The following is a 20,846-nucleotide window of genomic DNA, read 5'->3' on the forward strand; positions in this document are numbered from 1 at the left end:
TATGAGTGCTTTCCCAGAGTTGTTTACTATGCTGTCAGTGTGACACACGGCCACTGTATGGGACAGGTTCCTCACAGAGTGTGTGGACATCAGTCATGTACAGGGGAAGGCTCACCTCATCCCGAGTCAGTGACTGCATCGTGCAGTAAAGGCAAATAAATTCCTGTTTCTAAAGAGCTGAGATGGAAATTAGGATTTGTTGGCATTTCTTCACAGCTGCCCCTGTCACTGGCTCCAAGACAGGCAGCCGTGACACACTGTGGTGTGAAGGGAAGAGACAGCGCTGAGCAGAAAAATAATGCTTTGAGACAAGTGCTAGAAGGGGACATCACAGAAAGGGTCAGGCTGGAGGGACCACAGTGGGTCATCTGGTCCAACCTCCCTGCTCAATAGGGTCATCCCATAGCACACGGCACAGGATTGCGCACAGTTCTCAGATACCCGGGCAGCCCGTTCCAGTGCTCGCTCACTGCACAGTGAAGTTCTTCCTCACTCCAGGTGGAACTTTCTGGGCATCACTTTCCGCCCGTTGCCTCGTGCCCTACCGCTCGGGACCACCGAGCACAGCCCGGTCCCTGCCCTGGCAGCCCCGCTTCAGATGCTGACACACAATCGCATAAATGCAGCGGCAGCGAAGGCAGTCGGGGCCGGGGCGGTGCCGCCCGCCCGTGAGCCCATCCATCCCACCCGTGAGCCCATCCATCCCGGGAGCCCGTCCATCCCGCCCCGGAGCCCGTCCATCCCGTGAGCCCATCGCCCCGGAGCCCCTCCATCCCGCCCCGGAGCCCCTCCATCCCGCCCCGAGCCCATCGCCCCGAGCCCATCCATCCCGCCCCGAGCCCATCCCGCCCCGAGCCCATCGTCCCGAGCCCATCCATCCCGCCCCGAGCCCGTCCCGTCCCTCCCGATCCCGCGCTGTCACGGCACCACCGCCCGGCAGGGGGCGCGGCGAGAGGCGGGGCGCGCGCCGGCGCGGCTGCGCTTTGCGGGCGGCTGTAAAGCAGCGCCGAGTGTCGCGCTGCGCTGGGCAGGGAGCGGCGGGGGCTGCGCCACAACAGAGCGGGGCCCGCCCGGCAGCGGCCGCACCGGCACCGGCACCGGAGCGGGGCAGCGCCCGCGCCGCCACTGCGAGGACGCCGCGGCTTCTCGGGTCGCGCCGGGCGGCGCCGCGGGGTGACCGCAGCGCCCACCGGGGCCGGCTCTCCCCCTCGGCTCTGCGCAGGGCGCCGGCGGCACCCGCCCCTTCCCCCGCGGCCTCGCAGTCTCAGGTACGGGGGGCGGCGGGACCCGCGGGTGGGGCCGGGCCGGCCGGGGCTCCCGCTGCTGCCGCTGCGCCCTCACGGCAGCGCTCACCGCCGGGGCTCGCGGCGCCTGCCAACTTCACGCAGAATGTATTTTTCCTTTTTTATTCAGCGCCTCGTTGACGCACAAAGCGGTGTCTTCACTGCGGGCAGCCGCAGCACTCTGTGGGGTTTTGTCACAAATTTGTTACAAATTTTCCTCTTACGGAAATGAGTTTCTATTTCTGTGCGTAATAGGGTTTGTTATGACGTCATTTGTTTTGTTTGCGAAGTTGGTGTTCTGTTAACCCAGGTTAAAATAAAAATCACCATTTTCAGGTGTTTTGTTGCCTGGATAACAAGGAAGTAACGTTCATTCAGAAATGTAGGCCAGCATCTTTGGAGGTACGTAGGCTTGTCACTGTTGCAATGGGCAGGTGTTAGGGTTTGTACTTTTTGAAGTGTCTATATTTCTGTGATTAGAGCTGAGCGTGCATTCCTGGTATTTTCATGTTGCTTGAGTAAGCTCTTCCATGGCTTGAAGTGATTTTATTAAATTATAAGCAAGGCCTGATTGCTTTAGCTGATTAAACAAGACCTTTAATTGCTGATACCCAAGTACTTCTCCAGAAGAGGACATCATGCAGGAGGTAAGAATTCACTGCAATAGCTTGACATCATTTGAGTCTAATGCAATTATTTCAGAAACAAAGATTCGACCAAAAAGATAAGAATTGAATGCTCACTGTGTAGACCTGGGTTTGTCATGGTATCAATATTATAAACTATTAAAGGAAAGCTAGGTTTTCAGGTGCAGAAGAAGATGTTACATTGTCTTTGTTGTAACGTGTAGAAAATTCCAAAGATACATTAATGCTGGACACAGTAGAAACCTTTTTCAGGAAAACTAGTTAGAACGCTTTGCCAGTCTCAAAACCAGAAATTATATCGTGTTGTTCACGTATCCATAGTTGTCACTATTAGGGCAATTTAAGCAATTTAAATGTTTTTGCACTTACTTTTTTTGGATAAAGGGACTATCTTGGGGCAGGGAGGGAACAGAAGCAAACCCTGTTAGACAGGATGATTCTTGCTGATGTGCAAGGATTGATAGGGAAAGGTGTGATCTTGGTTCATTTGATAGAGTGAACTTCTGGTCCCCTGTCTTGTGTCCTCATCCACAGTGCAGAGTCACCTATGGAATTCATTAGGTGGGAAAGGCTGTATGCACATTTTATGTTTCACTTTAATTAAATAATAGTGTATAAGATACCAAGCTTCCTGTTTTAAAACTCTTGAAGTCTTGCATATTAAGAAATCTGGTGTTATTTATTGATGGTTGAAGCCTTGGCAGCTACAGCTGTGGTTGTGTCTGGTACTGGGAGCTTGAGGGGGAACAAAAACTCACAGTATTCATGCATATTTTGCATGTCCTTTCAAAATATGGATGGGAACATTCCGACCTTTCAGAAATACATCTTTTATGAAGCAATGGCTTTTGTAAAAATGTATTAAGAGTGTATCTTAACGTGACTGTGACTCGCACTTTATCTTTGAATTAATAACTTTGTTGACCTACATAACCAGATCAGTTATAGCAGTTGATTTTCACTGGAGGTGGCTGTGTTGCAGTAACATTTAGCTGACAGCAGTTGCTGCCTTTTTTTTCTAAGATGTACAGTCTTTCATTTCAGTTGTTTATATTTCCTCTAATGGTGAGGACATTCTTTTGAGAAGATAGAGGTGGCAGTGACCTCTTCCATAGCTGATGAATTACGGAGGCTTAGTTGTCAAGCAGTTGAATAAATGGAAAAATTGAGGGGGGAGTGATGATGGGATGGGGAACAGGATGATTTAATTCATATGTAAACAATGGGGATAGTACAGGGAGATCGATTTGCTGTAAGCAGATGTATAAAGATTTCCTCACAGCTTTACTTATGTGCAGCCTCCTTTAAGTGAGTTGTCAGCAAAATTTTGGGTTGGTGAAAAAACATTTTCTTTTCTTCCTTCCCTTCTGCCCGATTAGGGTTCTCTGCTAGGCCTGACCTGAGCCCACCGAGAAAAACACTAATTTATACTTAACCTTGAAGGAATTTCACAGATACATTTTGTGTTTCTTTCAAGAGCACTGTAAACTTTGGAAACAGCTACACTGACAGAACTCAGGAGACTACCACTGATAGTAATTATCCTATCCTTACATTGTACATGGATCCTGTACAGCATCACTCAATATGCACATTTATAAATCTGTTTTCAACCTTACTGTCATGCAAACAGCCAAAACACTACAGATCTGGTGATAAAATAGGATTATTTTTCTGCTTTATATAGTTAATGCTATTTGGAAAAGGAATTGCTCCAAATTAAAATGATATCTTCCTTAAGTCTTTACCAAGTGAAATCTGAGTAGGCTGGTCCATGGCTTTACTGGCAAGAAGCAAGTAAGGGCTACTTGATTCTGTCATTTTTTTTCCAATACAATTTAGTCCTAATAGTCAACTGCTGCTAGGTAAAATGTTTACCTTTGGCTCTGCTGGGTGTGGAGTTGAGAAGTCTGCTGCAGTGTCCTTTCTTCTGAAACCGGCAGATCTATGCAGTCTAGTATCTATTAAATCCCCTACTTCTCATAGGTTTCCTGAAGAACAGCATAAAACTGTCCTAATGGGTAATTTTACAGTTCTCACTTGAAAGGTTCTTACTAGCAGTTGTGGCAAAGATCATGTTTCACTTTGCTTCTCAAAGCTTTATCAAGAAGTGTTTGCAAAATGACACTACATCAAGAAGAGTTACACATACCTCAAAGGTCAAAAATGCCAGGGGGACTAAGAAAGAAATTTAAAATAAAATTTGATGGCTGTGTAACTCAGAACTTCCCTAGCTGTCTCTGGGAGCAAAATTCGTGGTTAAGATCTTAAGTTCCAAAAAAAAATTGCATTTTTTCATTCTCTTATAAAGCTACAACTTTTTATTCCCAAGTGCGTTGTTATGTTTGTCTTGGAGTTCACTGAAGCCAAAACATTCCTGATTGCCAAATGATAACGCTTATATCTTAAACCCATGATTTACCCATGATAGTGTTAATTAGCTAACTGATTTAGGCCTAGGACAGAGCAGAGAAATGTCTAGACTGGAGAATGTGCTCATGAGCACCATGTTTGTCAAATGCACCCGCTTGCATCCATTGTGCAAAGGCAACCAGATTCCTTGTTCAGGTGGGTATGTGCATGGTGGTGCATGATTGAGGCTGGGATTTCTGTGGCTGCCTTATGGCCTTGGGCTGACTCAGTGTACTGCAGGACAGCTCACCTGGGCTCAGAGGGCTCTGTGCAGGACAGCTCACCTGTGCTCAGAGGGCTCTGTGCAGGACAGCTCACCTGTGCTCAGAGGGCTCTGTGCAGGACAGCTCACCTGGGCTCAGAGGGCTCTGTGCAGGACAGCTCACCTGGGCTCAGAGGGCTCTGTGCAGGACAGCTCACCTGGGCTCAGAGGGCTCTGTGCAGGACAGCTCACCTGGGCTCAGAGGGCTCTGTGCAGGACAGCTCACCTGGGCTCAGAGGGCTCTGTGCAGGACAGCTCACCTGGGCTCAGAGGGCTCTGTGCAGGACAGCTCACCTGGGCTCAGAGGGCTCTGTGCAGGACAGCTCACCTGGGCTCAGAGGGCTCTGTGCAGGACAGCTCACCTGGGCTCAGAGGGCTCTGTGCAGGACAGCTCACCTGGGCTCAGAGGGCTCTGTGCAGGACAGCTCACCTGGGCTCAGAGGGCTCTGTGCAGGACAGCTCACCTGGGCTCAGAGGGCTCTGTGCAGGACAGCTCACCTGGGCTCAGAGGGCTCTGCAGAATTGCTTTTAGCTCACCATTGAAAAGGAGGTGCCTCCAGCGGCACGTGCTCCATACATTTTGTCTGTTCCAGCTGGAGCCAGGCCATAGATCTGTCCTGAGGAGCTCTTCTGTTCACACCTGTCGTGTGCAGGATTCTGTTGGAAGAGGTGAGACAGACACTTCCATAGTCTCTCCCTAGGAGTACAGTGCTGTTAAATCTCAGCAGTGAATGGCAGCATGGCACAACAGAAGCGTTCTGTAGCTGTCCTATAGGTGGCCTGACATTTCTGTTACAAGATAATTGCTGCAATGAACTGAATTAACTTAGGCATCAGGAAGCAAACCTTGAAGGTCCTAGAGGAATTTTTTCCAGGATAAAATTAAGGAGATTTTGCTAGTCCAGAGGTTGGATACTGTTCATTACAGTACTTGATGGTACAGTTACTGTGGTCTGACTTTGAGATGGCTTTGCAAAGATTAGTAAGGGTAGTACTGTACTTGAAGTAATCGTTTCACTTCAAGAGTAGGCTTTCCAAACCAATGATGGTTCCTAGAATTGCTTTCAAGGAGTGGGTAAGTCTCCCTGCACTGCTGTGGCTCGTGTAGCAGTAGCTCCTCTGCAAAGCAAAGAAAAAACCCTACTGTTTGGGTTGGATGTAGTGGGCTGGCTTTGGCAGTCTGTAAGCAAGAACCTGTTTCCAGAACATTATCATGCCATTAGTAACTAATAAAATGAATGTTTTTCTGAAACACTGTACCTTTCTGTAGGGTAGAAGTATTCTGCTTGGAGAATTCTCAACTAGTTTTGTCATTCAAAAATTGGAGTCATCACCACGGCTGCATTAAAGCACAGAGAGGAAATTGAGAGTGGTTTGCAATGGTATTTCGTATTGTCCTGTGAATGAAGATGCATAATACCAAAGCAAATGCTATAGAATTTTGGGTTACCTTCTTATTGTTGCTGTTTTATAAAATGCATAGATCTTTAACTTATCGGTTGCTTTATTTTCTGTCGAAGATAGGAAGACCAATATATAGGATGTTAAAATTTAGTAGTTAAAACAAGCTTTGAAAGAGCCCTGTTTTTCTAATGAAGTGGTAAAAAGTAAAGAACAACCAAAAGTGAAGAAGAATTCAATAAACTTTTGAAATCTGATTGTACTTGTTTTCCTGATAGTGGAACTGAGTATTTGATGTTTTACTTCATGTAACCTACTCTGCATTGTACAGGCATATAGACTGTCCCTGCTTGATAGAAATGAAATGAATAAGGCAGGATTGCCTCTTTTAGGAAAATGAGTGGGGTTTTTTGTGAACTGCTCAGTGAGTTCTTTATTTTGTTGAAGCAGCAGGGCATGAGAGCACTGAGAATCGATCTCGGTGGGATTGAGTTGGGGGTACAACTTCTGAAGTGGCTCCTAAGCCTTCTGTCAGTCTTCACTGTGTCAGGGCCATGCAGGAATCAGTCTTGCTTGGCTGCCTGCCCTTGAGATTGGAAAGGAGCAGTGCTTAGGTTTATCCACTTTGCTGAAGGCCTTGTATGAGTGTTGTAACCTTTTTAATTTTCCTGTTTCTTGATATATCTAATGGAAAAGCCTTGCTGAAAGAATAAGAATACATCTTTTTGATGGAAGGAAAGAAAGGTTTTCTCATTAATTTAACAGTACCAGTGTTAGCTTTTCAGACTAAAAATAATGTTAAAAGTAAAATCTGATACAAGCCAGGTATCATGGAAGGGAATTAGTTTTAAAAGTTAGTTGTGAGTTCAGTGACCATATGCAAAGAAAACAAGAGGTAGGACTGAGTAAAGGGACTACAAGTGCAAGGAAATTGTTTCTTGGTGATGAAGGGAGTTGACTATATTTCAAAATGTACCTGAAAGTATATTTACAGGGTAATGATATATTGGATCACATGTATTCATCAACCAAGTTTATACTAAAAAATTGAGTTACATGTTGTAAAATGAGGCATTTTACTGTTTTATAGTGCATTAATGCTACATTCTTTTGATTGCTTATAAAGAAATTAATTATTAATGACAAAAATCTTTTGCTCCATCTTATAACTCAAATGTGTTTTGCTTTGATATGTGATCATAAACTTGCTTGCAGTAAAGATCTCTTTAAGCTTGTTTTTTGACTTAGCTGTTTCCAGGGACTTCCCAATTTGCATGAATTTTCTTGCCCTTCTGTATGTCTTGGAATGATTGATAGAAATGATTTTAAAAGAATGGATGAAAGTCATGTGCACTTCATGATTCTAAATAGTCATACACCTGAGAGGGGAACTTAGAATAATTATTTATAGTTTCCAGGTAGCTGTTTTAACAGCTCTTCATTGTCATAATGGCTTAAAAGAAGATATTTATCATGTTTCCTCTCAGTTTTGATTTACTAAGTCAATAGTCAAATGTTTTGATTAGGAAGGAGGAACACTAATGCTGATTGAACTTACTTCATATTGCTGCTTTTTGAAAAAGCTTCTGAGGGATACTTTTAATTAGAAGTAGATATTGTAGGATCTTCTAAATGTTTAACAGCAGATAATCTCATTCTAATGACTTAATTATGTGCATAATGTTTTTGTAGTCCTTCTTAAACTTTGTCTTCTGTGTAAAGGAATGTACTACTGGTATTTATGTCTAACCTAAAAGAATGTATATTGGCATTTATGTCTAACCACTGAAGATACTAAAAATGGGTTGAAATCTAGTCCAGTTCTTGTCTTTTTTTGGTCAAATTTTTTGTTTGAAGGTTTGTAATAGCATTTCTAAGCAGTGAAGGAATGGATTATTTTTTATTGTTGATTGCTGTCATTCACTTCCAAACCACTCCTCTTTAAGCTGTTGTGTAATTTTTAGTTGAAAGTCAGCAGCTCTCCTGTGAGTAACCAGTCCTTTAGGCTCTGTACTGGTTAGCAAAAATGAAGAGTTCCTGATTACTTGGTTGAATTTCAAGCATTTGCTGTATTTTTACTCTTTTAACCATGGAATCTATGTTAACTAGCTAGTGTATCTAGGCTGCCTGTTGGAATAAAACTAAGCCAGTAAATAATGTTCCAGATGCACTAGTTTTCACCATGTGGTAATTTCAGTGTTTTGTCATCTTACAGTAGTTTGAGGTTTCTCAAACTGTAAATAGCATTGCTCTTTTTTTTTTTTTTGCTGTAACTTAAATAACTGTGTCTGTATTTCAGCACAGTGGCCTCTGCACTAAAGTAAACAGAGCTTATGCAAAAATAATCACATTTACAATGCAGAATTTTCATACTGATGGAGATTGCTCCACTTTAGTTTAACACTAAAATGGGGGGGTAGCACTCCAATGAGTAGAGCAGAATCCTTTGTAAATCAACCCCTGATTGTGCTCACATAATGGGCAAATGTTCAGATTTTTGTTTCTTAAGAAAATTTGAGTCAGTTCTCTGATTCTGAAGTTACCATGTTAAAAGGACAAGAAATAGTTGGGTATATGCTGGACATGTATATGCTGGCAAGTTATGGTTGTGTTCAAAGACAAAAAGCTTTCTGAATACAATAATATTTTCCCCCCAAAATTGAGGTATTTTGTGGGTTTTCTAAAAAAACTTGACAGAATACAGGGTTATTGTGGGAGAGTCTGGCTTACTTTTGTAGTGGGGTGAAGACTGACTAGACTGTGTTACATTTCTGTAAAAAAGCGGTGCATAACAGAGCTAAAAGGTGACCTTGGGAGGATGAGAAAAAGGACTATGTACTGCTTGTTCTCTGTGTGCTTGTAGAAGGTTTGAATGCTGTATTCCTGTCCTTAGTAGAAACTCGATAAAATGGAAGTCTTGGTCTTCATTTTTTCAAAGAAAGGTGGTGCATTGTGTATGTGGGTATGGATGGGCATGGTGAGGGCTGTGTAAGAGTTGGAGCTGTCAGAAGCAGAGAAAGTAGGCAGCAGAACTCCACAGCTTTAGTAGTCTTTGTTTGCTATGTAGACTTTTTACACTCTTAATGTTCTAAGTTTTTTCCAATTTTGCAATTTCTTTTTTTCAGCCCTAAAGAAAAGGGTAGCCTTATATAATGCACTCCACTAAAACTTCCTGCTATAAAAAAAAGTTGCACTTTGATGAAGTAGGAAGCTGTTGTCTGTACTGGCAAGAGAAGATTTATTCCAACTTGCATGAAGTTAGCTTTTGGCTTTGATGTGAGGTGTGTATCTGCTGTAGTTCCAGTAGAGAACAGCAGCACATTCTTATCACAGGCTATAGGCCTTGTATTTAACAGTAGTTGTTATAAATGTTTGCAGAATTTCCAGTGAGAACATTCAAACGGGGCTTTTCAGCTGGGGTTCTAGGATCCAAAAGGTTCTTCATCTCCAGAAAGATCCTGTGAACTTAAGGCTTCTTTAGATGCTAGTTCTGCAGCATATATGCCTTTTGCCAAGTTTTTATTTCAGATTGCATCACATGAAGTGTAGTAGTTATTAGTTGCTTATGGCTGTGAAGAGAACACAGGTGCCTGGGATGATGCATCAGTTTATACCCATTGCAAACTGAAATAGGTAATTCTTTAGGGACTGTCAGGAACAGCTAGCTCACAGCTGCTCCTGAAAGCATAAGTTTGCAAAACAGTGGGAGAAATTCTTATTTAAATCTGCTCTGTAGTCTCAATCTTGTATTGATTTCTTCTATGACAGAATAAATGCGAGCATTAAATACTGGCACTGCATGTAAGAATGCATTAGCATTTTGAAGTATTTGGAGATTCAGGCAGAGCATTATGGACCTCAGTAGGCAGGGCTGCTTAACTTGCCACAGGTCATAGAATCATCATAGAATGGTGTGGGTTGGAAGGAACCTTATAAGTCATCTGCTGCCAACTTTTCTGTCATGGACAAGGACACCTTCTACTAGACCATGTTTCTTAAAGCCCCATCCAACTTTACCTTGAACACTTCCAGGGATGGGACATCCACATCTTCTCTTGGCAGCCTGTTCTAGTGCCTCACCATTCTCACAGGGAAGAATCTATTCCTCCTGTCTAATCCAAACCTGTCCTCTTTCAGTTTGAAGCCATTCCCCCTTGTCTTGTCATTGCATGCCCATGTCCGTTGCACGCCTAGTTCTGCCCTAGCTCTCTTGGACCCCTTTAAGGTACTGGAAGGTGCTGTAAGGTCTCCTTGGAGCCTTTTCTTCTGCAGCTGAACAGCCCCAGCTCTCTGTCTGTCTTCATAGGACAGATGCTCCACCCCTCAAAGCATCTCCATGGCCCTCCTGTGGTCTTGCTCCAGCAGCTCCACATCCTTCTTATGCTGGAAGCCCCAGAGCTGGATGTGTTAGTCCAGATGGAATAGAGGGACAATCCCCTCCCTTGACCTGCTGGCCATGCTTCTTTTGAACCAGTCCAGGCTATGATTGAATTTCTGGGCTGCCAGCATTAAGTGCCAGGTCATGTCCAGTTTCTCATCCATTTACACCCTCTTAAGTCCTTCGCCGCCGGCCTTGGCTGCACTCCTTTCTCCGCCCAGCCTGTATTTGTGCTTGGGATTGCCCCAGCCCAGGTGCAGGACCTTGCACTTAGTCTTGTTGAACTTTGTAGGTTTCGTTCAGACCAACCTCTCAGGCCTGTCAGGGTGCCTCTGGGTGGCTGTTGCTGTTTCTAGATAGCTCAGAGGTTTTTTTGCAACTTCATGCATGTTCCAGCTGTGCTGCTTACTTATTTCTACTTACAGTATTGTTGCATACATGCTTTCTTAAGCAGCCCTTTGGTAGTTCAGCACCACTTGCTGTAAGCTGTCAAGTATCTACTATAGCCTTATTCAGCAGAGGCATAAAAACCCTGATACTAGTTACAGTAAAAAGTGTTTCAGTGGTTATCACAGTGGGAACGGAATTGTTTCATCACTCCCTTTTGGGAATTTAAACCAAAGGCAGAGATGTCAGATGAAGCAGATTGAACATGGATCTATTACTGACATTACTGTTGTCTGTGTCTCAGTAACCTTCCAGTACAAAAGTATTTCTTTGAGGCTAGATGTCGTACATTGGCAGCTTTATACTTTGGCAGGGAGGGGAACCTGCCAGGTACCAACTGCTAAGGGAACAAATGATCTGATTTGCTCAGTTTCTGTCATAGGGTAAGAGTCAAAAATACATGGACTGAAAATAACTTTGTACGCCATACTGCTAATATGTGGTGGTTTTTAAAAGAGACTCAAGGTAATAAATGGATTTTTATTACTTTGCCCCAAAATAATAGTTCAAAATCTGTTTCTTTCCTTTTCATGGCAGAAAAGAGCCATGAATTCTAAGTAACTGACTTTTATAGCTCAGTTGACACCATACACCACCATGTATTGTGTTGAAATATTTACTGTCCATATGCTCTGCTGCAGGGAAAGATACAGGTCTTATTTAAACATGCATATTAGTTGATGACTATGGGAACTATTTAGCCAAAACTCAGGTAACTTCTATAAGCAGTAACCTGTAACTGCCATGGTTAAGTATCAGTAAAACAGACATCATATGTTTTGCAGGTGACATAAACCAATATTTGCTCTGGGAAAGTGATAAGGTTTTCACTGACCGCAAGAACTTCCCTTCAATGCAAATTATAAGAGTTTTGTTTTAATGAAAAATTACTTTGTTGAGCAGTATTCTTAATATTTTGGAACAGCTGTATTTTGGTTACTGTTGTTTTGATATTCCCACTGGGGGATTAATCCTAGCAGTAAATGGGTTTTCTCTTATTTCAGCTTTGCTTTTGAAAAATCTAATGCTTCTTTTCTTGATGTTTATCTGTTTTATTTTCTAGGCCTTTCTTAAATCTTTCCATGTCTAAATGGACTCCTGAATGTAATATAGTTTATACTCTAAAAGCGGATATGAAGAGTGAAGTTCCTTCTGATGCACCAAAGAGACAGGAGAGTCTGAAGGGGATCCTCTTGAACCCTGAGCCTATTGGGGCGGCCAAAAGCTTCACTGCAGAAGTTGAGATGATTGCCAGTAAAGTGGGGAATGAATTCTCTCACTTGTGTGGTGATTCTCAAAAGCAAAAGGACATGAATGGCAACCATACAGACCAAGAAAAGGGGATTGTGGTGCGAAAGAAACGCAAGAGCCAGCAGGCTGGTCCTTCATACACTCAAAACTGTCCTGATAAAGAAAATAAAGGAATTTTAGGATTGAGACAGCATCTAGAAACACAGAGTGAAGACAATGATTCTTCTTTTAGTGACTGTATCTCTTCGCCTTCATCTAGCTTGCATTTTGGAGACTCTGACACAGTAACATCTGATGAAGAAAAAGATGCTCCTGTGAGACACCCTCAGGCAGTGTTGAGTACTCCAAGTAGAACTCACAGTGCAAGGTCACAAAAGTGGCCCCGGACTGAGGCAGACTCTGTACCTGGGTTATTGATGAAAAGGCCCTGTTTTCACAACAGTTCTTTAAGAAGACTTCCATATAGGAAGAGAGTTGTGAAAACAAGTTCATCACAGCGGACACAGAACCAAAAAGAACGAATTTTAATGCAGAGGAAAAAGCGGGAAGTGTTAGCTCGAAGAAAGTATGCTTTACTCCCCAGTTCTAGCAGCTCCAGTGAGAATGATCTCAGTACTGAATCTTCTTCCAGTTCATCTACTGAAGGAGAGGAAGACTTGTTTGTGTCACCTGGTGAAAACCACCAGAACAGCACAGCGGTTCCTTCAGGTAAAACTGAATTCCTGATGTATTTTGTATTAGTTATCTTTCATCATGTACAACAGGCTTTTTTATAAGTTCTTTGGAGCAGTTTTTATTGAAGTTCATGCTCCAAATAAATTTCCTGAAAGTGTTGTGAATATTACCACATAAATTCTTGATGGGGAAAGAATTTAAGTTCAGAGCTTACAGTAGAATTACAGCGAATCTAAGATCTTGAATGTAAAAGTTTATGGTTTCTAAAGAACATAGGGGAAGGTTGCCTAGTCTGATTAGTCATGTGCTGCTGAGTTGATCCACTTTTTTTTAGCTGTTGAATTGTATTAAAAATTTTAGCTTTGAACTGAATGTCATAATAATTCTATTTTCAGAATGTAGAAATATCTGCTAATATTTAACTGCACTTGGCAGATTAGAGAAATATGAAGAAAAAATGTCCATTGTTATAAGAGCCTGAAATAGGAGTCAGTTGAAGGTGGCATTAGTACTGAGATAATAAGAGAAAAGTATTGTGTATATATACGACATGTTTTGCCTAGATAAACTCAATGCAATGCAGTTGGTTTACACAGTTATTTCTCTAACATGTCACAGTATCTGAACGCTTGAGTGTTTGGAGGAAGACTTTTGGGGAGATGTTTCTGTTTTGGTTGGTTTGTTTGGGTTTTTTTCCTGGCTTGTTTATTTGTTGTGGTTTTTCATTAATTGATGGATTTTTTTTTTTTACTTCCTTTCATGTTAAATTTGCCTAGTGAAAGTAGTTGTGCACTCTGTTTTTTAGTTCAGCTTTTTAGAGAGCATGGGGGAATAGATAGAACACAGTATGGTGTTAATTTGTGCAACCATGTGTTTTATCCTGTGATAAATGTTTTAATAAGTGAAACCATACATCAGACTGTGCTGATCATTCCTCTAAGAAAATGTGACTGAAAATAAAAGGACAGCTAAAAAAAAAGTGCATGTTCATGTTAGGGCAGGATTTATGCTTGAAGAGAACCAGAGTACTAAAGTCTAGATAATTGCTTGTTATTCAATATAGCAGGAAATAATTTGTGTGATGTTTAAATACAAGAAGTAAAATCTGTAACGCAAAAGTCTTATGCAGTGCTAGGGCTGGCCATATATAAATAACTCTGAAACAGAGGGATTATTGCACAGCCTTAATTACCTTGATGCACATTTGTGAGAATAGAAATTAATTAGGCCTAAAAAAGTTACATTTGACAGGTGTGTTAAAACCTATTGAAGAATATGATTTGTAAATAATAAATGTGTGGGGATATGCATACATTTATATTAAAAAACAATTTGAGAAACTACTGTGTTAACACCTTTTTTCCAAGTTAATGGTTTCTCAGAATTTTCAGAGAAGGTGGAGTTTCATGTAACTGTGAAATGATGTAGGATCATTAACAACTCTCCTTCCACAGAGATGTGGAAAAGTCCAATGGCTTAATTTTTATACTACTTAAAAAGCACACTTAATTGTTTATTTTCATGTCTTGAATGCAGAAATCGATCAGTTCTGCACCAGTTAATTTTAGATTAAAATACTGATATGAGTTTTAACTGAAAGAAGGTCTGCTTTAAAGATTGTGTCCTGTCATGACTGTACTTCAGGACCAACGCTTGCAGGGAGCTGAAGAGCAATTCTGGCTTAGTGTGTGTAAATACTGTGGGGGTTTTTTCAGTGGAAATAGATATTGATGGAAAGTTTTTTGAGCACTTTGTTTACATTGCAGATATAATGTTGAGCAGACATCCTGTGTGAAAGTGTCCTATATTTAGCAAGAGAAAAATGTGATTAACTTTTTGTAGCTTTGTGCTGTTATATAAGGCGTTTCTGGTTATTGAGTTAATTAGGACAGAAATGGGGCCAGCTGGAAAAACAGCTATGCAACTTCTCTGTATAGTGAGCAAGCATGAAGGGGTTTCTGTATGAGGAAAGGCTTGTATTGATAGTAATGCTACACAAGCTTGTTAATGTTAGGGAAAATTTCTTTGCTCTGCACTGGTACATCTGCTGAAATCACAGATTGTACTGAAGGACAAATAACTTCAGCTAAGAATATGAAGCCTGGGGTAAATACGTAAAAGTACTAGTGGACAGTACTTTTACATATTTATGTATTTAGGGAAGGAGGAGAATAATAATTGGAAAAGAAAATATAATTAATGATGTGGTAGTAACTGATTTTTTAATAAGAAGGCATCAAAGTGATGTGATTAGTCTTGTAGCCTACTGAATAGCGATTTGTAGTAAGGATATGTCAGAAGATATTTCTTTGCTTTGAATTTTGATGTTTATCTAAAGAGACAATGCATTTAAAGAACTAGTAAATTTAATTAGTGTAGGCTGTTATGGAAAACACTTCTTTCTGATTGTTGTGAGAAATTAAAGTAACAGATCTTTTTAACCAATGAAGTGTTTAGTAAGTGAATTCTTACAATTGATGAAATTAACTTGGCTAATTTTGGAAAAATCATATAAATGAAGATGTGGAGGGCAGATTGTTTGTTTAACAAAACCTTTACCAAAAAACCCCAAATAGCACTATATGGTTTTTTTCCTCCTTTTCTTTTAGGGCTTTAGCTATTCTTCTGGTGAAACTTTGTGCTTTGGGAGTGTGAACAAGAAGGTCCTGACACCTGGGACTACATGGTATTGTTTTACCAACGGTTTGCCGTAGAAGGCATTGTTCTCATTGCATCTGGGATGGGCAGCTGAAGCTCATCCAGGGGAGACAGGAGTTGGGGGCATAAGGCCAAATGTAGAAAACAGCTGTGTGTAGTTCAGTGATCATGACAGCTGAAGGTGCAGGTCACTTCACCTTTCAGGGATGTATATTCTAGTTGCAGTGTTGATCAGTTGGTTTCAATTGCAATACAGGGTTTGCAGCTAAAATGCTAGCAAACAACAGCATTTTTGCTGTGAAGCGTGAGTTTTGATTCTATTCTTGTTTAGGTAGTGCAGAAGCTTTTCTCTAACCCTGTATACACACCTGTGGAAATAATCCTCCTTTGATTTTGCTTATGAAAGGTGGCGAAATTCAACTTTTACTGTTGTTGGATCTCTTATGTTATAATCAAATTTTCTGTTTCTATTGGTATTTCATTTTCATCTTGGATCTAAGGGGTTGGGACTGCCCTTTGAAGGCAGACTGTGATCTAGCAAAAGCTAAAATTGGAACAAGTTTTAAACCTTACATACTCTGATTTGCCAATAAAGCAGACCTCTGAAAAATGGGAAAGTGTTTTAAAAAGAAGCTGGGTAGAGTTTTGCATTGTCATAAATTGTTCACCTAATAACACCTTAAGATTCCTTCAGGATGTAACATGCTATTTTAGATTTTTGAACAACTAATGCTAGACAGGTTTTTCTTTTATTAGAATGTAATGCTGGTGAGAAGCTGCTCCAAATTTTGTTCAAAGCTGCTTAGAATGATAAGACAGCGTTTATTCACTACTGTCATCTTGATTCTCTAAAATCTGTTGTCTGTCTCCCAAAAATGTTGAATATAGACTACAAGCCAGAGGGTGGTGACAATGTTAAGCATATACCACTTCATGCTCAGATTATTTTAACAGGTTTAAGATAAACAGGTATTAAGTGGAAATGAGCTGCCTGTTGTTAGAGTTGATTATTTTTCAGTTACTTAATCCCCCTCTACAAACTACAGCATGCAGTCCTTTTCTCACAGCATCTGATGCAGCTCATAATTCCAAGCTTTTACCTCAATAGCATTAGTGGATAAGGAAGGTTATAAGTATCCTGTTTACTGTGCTGCTTAATGGAGAGGAACTGAGAAGTGGTGAGTAAAGAAGCACCTGGCTTTGTGAGCAGTGGACGTTAATGTGTTGCTATATCCATCTGCTGTGAATTGGGGCTTTAAATAGCTACACTAATAAAAGTTAGTGTGGAATTCACTTCAGCTCTTCCCTGCTGCAGCTTTCTGTGCTGAAAAGCTGCTATTTGTAGAATTGCCTTGTTGTGGCATTGCCCATAGGACTGATTTTAGTGCAAGGTTAAGGTTTGAATTAGCATGGCTTGTAGCTGGACAGAATCCCCTAAATTCTGGTTATTGACTGTCTTTTCCACCAGGGTGCAGACTCCTAAGCAATTTATGTGCTTTGGAAAAATTTTCCCATCATGCACAGCTATTGGAAAGTATATTCCAAGTAAGTCTCAGGTACAGAAAAACTGTCATCACCCAACCCTAAGGGAACAGGCAGGTTCTTGCCAGAATGTTGACAGCAGTAAATTGTAGTTACAATTAAGTCTTTCTTTTCTCAGCATTGTATTATAATTTTATGAGTAGAATGGCACAGGATTTCCATAAGCAGAGTCAATGTAATACAATCTATAAGTAGCATAATATAAAATTTATACTACTACTTAAGCTAAAATTTCTAATCACCTGGACCCTCTCCACATCGGGTCAAATCTTAATGTGTGGTTTGCTTTATCAATATCACAATCATAATCTAGACTCAAAAACCATATAAAAGAGCATGAGTCACTCACTCAGTCCTCAGAGGAAGCAGATGATGATGGAGGTGTCCCTTGTCACCAGTGAGGGATGGGGTTCACGTTTCTGCTCCAGGTTCCCACTTAGGGCTTGGAAGTGCTGGGTTTTCTGCAGAGTGCTCTGGGTGCTCTCAGGCTCCCTGCGCTCTGCAGGGTCAGCAACAACACCTGCTTGGCTGCCTGCCTGGGACCTTCACTGCTGCCAGGGAAGGGAGTGATTGTCCTGGTGCCCAGGAACCTTGAGGGGTATAGGGAGGGAAAGGACAAATCTGTTTGGTCTGTCTGTGGTTTCACAGGACCTTCAGAGCCTGAGAACGACGGCAGAGCAGACAAATACGTGACCAGCTCATCCCACAGGATGGCTCCTCATACAGTGGGGTTTGCTAACAGCGTTGATGGGGTCAGAGCAGGGGCACCAGCCATACCTAGCTCAAGATGTTGCAGAGTTAAAGAAGACAGTACTCACTAAAACTAGCAGGATATTGTTTTATACATTTCAAGTTGAATTACTGTCCAAATCATTATCTTTAATTCATGAGCATAAGTGGCTGTAGAGGCACATAGTCCCAAGTTCAAAAAGGCATTCAACACACTCATTGACAACTATCCATGAGCAATGACTGTACAAGAAGGTGTGCTCCAGCATCTCTGACATTGTTGTGGATGCTGGATGGTGTGAGAGCTTTTAGTTCAAATTTGTAGCCTGAATTTTCTGCTCTGACTGCATAGTTTTGCGTGTTGCAGCTGGCAGAGAGAACATGTGCCTGAGTGGGCTCCTGGTCTGATCCACTGAAAGCTTGAAACTCAAAATAAGTCATCTCTGTCACTGGAACTTGACTGCTGATTTTAAATCTCTTCTAGTTTCACTGAAGACTTGATCAGACTGTCTCATTTGAACTTGTGTATTGTAAAATGCTTTTATTATCTTACATGTAATATCCCAACTGGTTTAACTCCATGTTAATTGCAAAACAGATGTGAAAATACCCTCTGGGAATGACAACAGTCAGCCAAACATAAATTTTAATACTACAGCAGTGTTACTTATGTCCATGGTGGGGTGCTTGTGGTGATTGATTAATCTTGGAGTTATGCCATGATCTTTTAGAGTTAAATAATAGTATAATTACATATATATTATATGTGTGATATTGTGCAAAGCTTAGTCTCATGCTTACAACTTCTGGATTGTTAAAGTATTTGATTCTAAAGTTTGCTTCCCAACAAGTTGGTCTGCCAATGGCACATAGCAATTGCTGCTGTGAAGTAATCTTATGACTTTCTAGGGAAAAATATATCATTTACTGATCTAAGTATTGGACTTCAGAGTCCAATATTATATTTATTTTATTATAAAAGTTATATTCTGTTTAATAAAGTACTTTATTATGACAGATTTACTGTCTTTGTGAGGTAAGGCCTGGAGGAGAGTGTTTTTATTTTTAAGGGAGGATTATAGTTTTACTCATGTTCAGATTTGGATTCAAGCATGTGCAGTTTATCCCTTCCCCTAGGCCAGCTGGGCATTAGGTTTCCATCATAAAATAGGCTTTTAAAAGAGGGGGAAAAACTTAGTGTAGAAGTTACTGATTATTTCTGACTAATAGTCACATACAAAACTTAATTACTAATGGCTATTGAAAGGTCTGAATTGCTGGGTAATGCAAACTGAAATTTGGTGTCTCACATGCCCTGTAAAATATTATTTGTGGATGTGAGCAGGAAAAAAACACCCCAGATTCTGTGCAAACTAAAAAAAAATCCTTGCTGTCATTTTTAGGAGAAGTTTTGTTTTTAAGTAGATCACTTAAAATGCAGACTGAGTCTTTCAGTGGTGCCCAAAGGCTAATTTGCTCACAAATAACTGGCGTATAATTTGCTTGCTGTGTTTTGTGATTCAGAAGATGACAGAGAGAAGTAATATATGCCTGCAGGAGGATGATTTTCTGTTTGTTTTGTAGCCATAGGTATTATTCTGAAAGTAGTACAAAATACATCTCTTACATCTGCATAACGATTTTGCTGTCAACAGTCCAGTGACTCTTCTCTTTGAAGGGAGATAACCTTCAAGGACTGCAGGATTAGTAAACACCCTCATTACACAGATTTAGCTGGTCTCTTACAGCTTCAGTCATTTAGATGATACATTGATGAGTAAGGTTTAAGTTTTGCTTTAGGTTTCGCTTGAAGTTCTTTACAGACAGATGATGACTGGTCAGTGACTGGTATGCGCTAAAAGAAAAAAGTGAGTTATATCTTATCATAGTGGACTATATAAAACAATTCAACAAAGATTTGCATAGTTCAGAAGAGTTGTTTTTCTGCTTAATTTTGAAGAAAGTATTGGCTCTTTGTATAGGAAAGTACTTAATGGGATGAAAACATCAGTTTGTGCTTTTGACTTGGGAAGGTGTTTCTAGAAGCATGAACAGTAGGAAATTGCATAGGTCTGAACCATGTCTCTACTATAACCTGCTTGGAGCAACTTAGATTGTTTTCCTGAAAATTTTCTTCATTATTTTGGAAGTCATAAGACCTATTCATTCAGTACCAGTCCTGATGTTTTCTACAGTCTGATTTGTGTAGCCGGTAAAATCACATCTCGAATAAAGATGTGCTTTAAAAAAAAGGATTGAGTAAAGTGAGCTTTCAAACACTGAGAAAGGTATCTGAATTGTGTAGATATTCAGATAAAAATTCCCTTTGGTTTTCATGAGGTAAGCTTGTGTCAGAATTTCAGTAGAGATGCACACTGGGTGAATTTCAGTATAGATCCACATGGCAGATGATTCTGTCCTCAAGGTGGATGTTTGTTTTCTGAAGTAATAAAATCATATTTAAGCCTAAATCTTTCTACTTTAGCACCTGTCATAAATGTCAATAAATACTGGGCCTGAGGACATGTGGACTCTAAGGAGTGCACTCAAACTTATGTATTTCAGAGAAGTGCAGGTTTGGAAGATCGGAGGAGGAGGAGTTGAGTGTCTTTCTCAGTGACCTTTCCCTGGCTGCTTGGCTGGGTGGTTTTGTCTGAGAGCAGCTGAGATAGTTTTGTGTAAGGAAGCTGTTGCTTGTTTGGCCATGATAGGCACAATGTTTACATTCTTCTGAATGTGATGATGGCTTTAGCTGCTGCCTTTCACTCTTAATAATTGGCCTTTCAGTATTTTCAGTTTTGGAATATGATTTTGTTTTTTAGACGTAGCAGTATTTTCGATTTTCCCTGAAATTTTCATGCAAGGTCTGAGAATTCTGTTCCTCTCTACTTCCAATTGCTAGAGTTTTGTGAGTACCAGTATTTGGAAGCATCACTCTTTTACATCTTCAGCCAGCAATCCTTCTGGGATAGGTATGGTCAGAAACAAAGGCCATTGGAAAATCAGTAATGCAGTTTGGGTTTCTTTCAAAGCATAAAAAGTGATAAAAATAAAAATGGAAAATCTCTCCCACCATGTAATTGAGTAAAGCAGCTGAGAACAGTCAGTCCATACAGGATGGAAGGATTGACTTGAGTGAGACCAAATTCTTCAAGCACTTC

The 20,846-nt window shown here is 40.9% G+C and overlaps 1 protein-coding gene and 1 long non-coding RNA gene across 9 annotated transcripts in view; one reads left to right on the forward strand and one right to left on the reverse strand.

Moving 5' to 3' along the window:
- The first annotated feature begins 998 nt into the window (after nucleotides 1–998).
- The window catches only part of RNF111 (ring finger protein 111), a 45,947-nt gene continuing 26,099 nt past the window's right edge, over nucleotides 999–20,846 (forward strand). For 3 of the 7 annotated variants that reach the window (XM_085070759.1, XM_085070763.1, XM_085070762.1), the window contains exons 1-2: nucleotides 1,001–1,268; nucleotides 11,894–12,789. In XM_085070759.1, coding sequence (XP_084926885.1) covers nucleotides 11,913–12,789 — 877 coding nt within the window. In that variant the 5' untranslated portion in view covers nucleotides 1,001–1,268; nucleotides 11,894–11,912. Of the gene's footprint in view, nucleotides 1,269–1,604; nucleotides 1,686–11,893; nucleotides 12,790–20,846 lie in introns of those variants that run through there. The other 4 variants (XM_085070765.1, XM_085070766.1, XM_085070764.1 and 1 more) reach the window with 4 other exon arrangements.
- Nucleotides 3,481–17,502, reverse strand: LOC146432785 (uncharacterized). Of its 2 annotated transcripts, none has more exons than XR_014854323.1 (4): nucleotides 17,306–17,502; nucleotides 5,865–5,943; nucleotides 5,103–5,723; nucleotides 3,481–4,592 (listed from the first exon to the last, which is right to left on the reverse strand). It is a non-coding gene; the product is annotated as an uncharacterized LOC146432785 (long non-coding RNA). The 2 variants fall into 2 exon arrangements; XR_014854324.1 differs by having other exon boundaries at nucleotides 5,865–6,001.

This window comes from Lichenostomus cassidix, chromosome 10, assembly GCF_008360975.1.
Source record: "Lichenostomus cassidix isolate B80296 chromosome 10, HeHo_3.0, whole genome shotgun sequence".
Taxonomy (NCBI): domain Eukaryota; kingdom Metazoa; phylum Chordata; class Aves; order Passeriformes; family Meliphagidae; genus Lichenostomus; species Lichenostomus cassidix.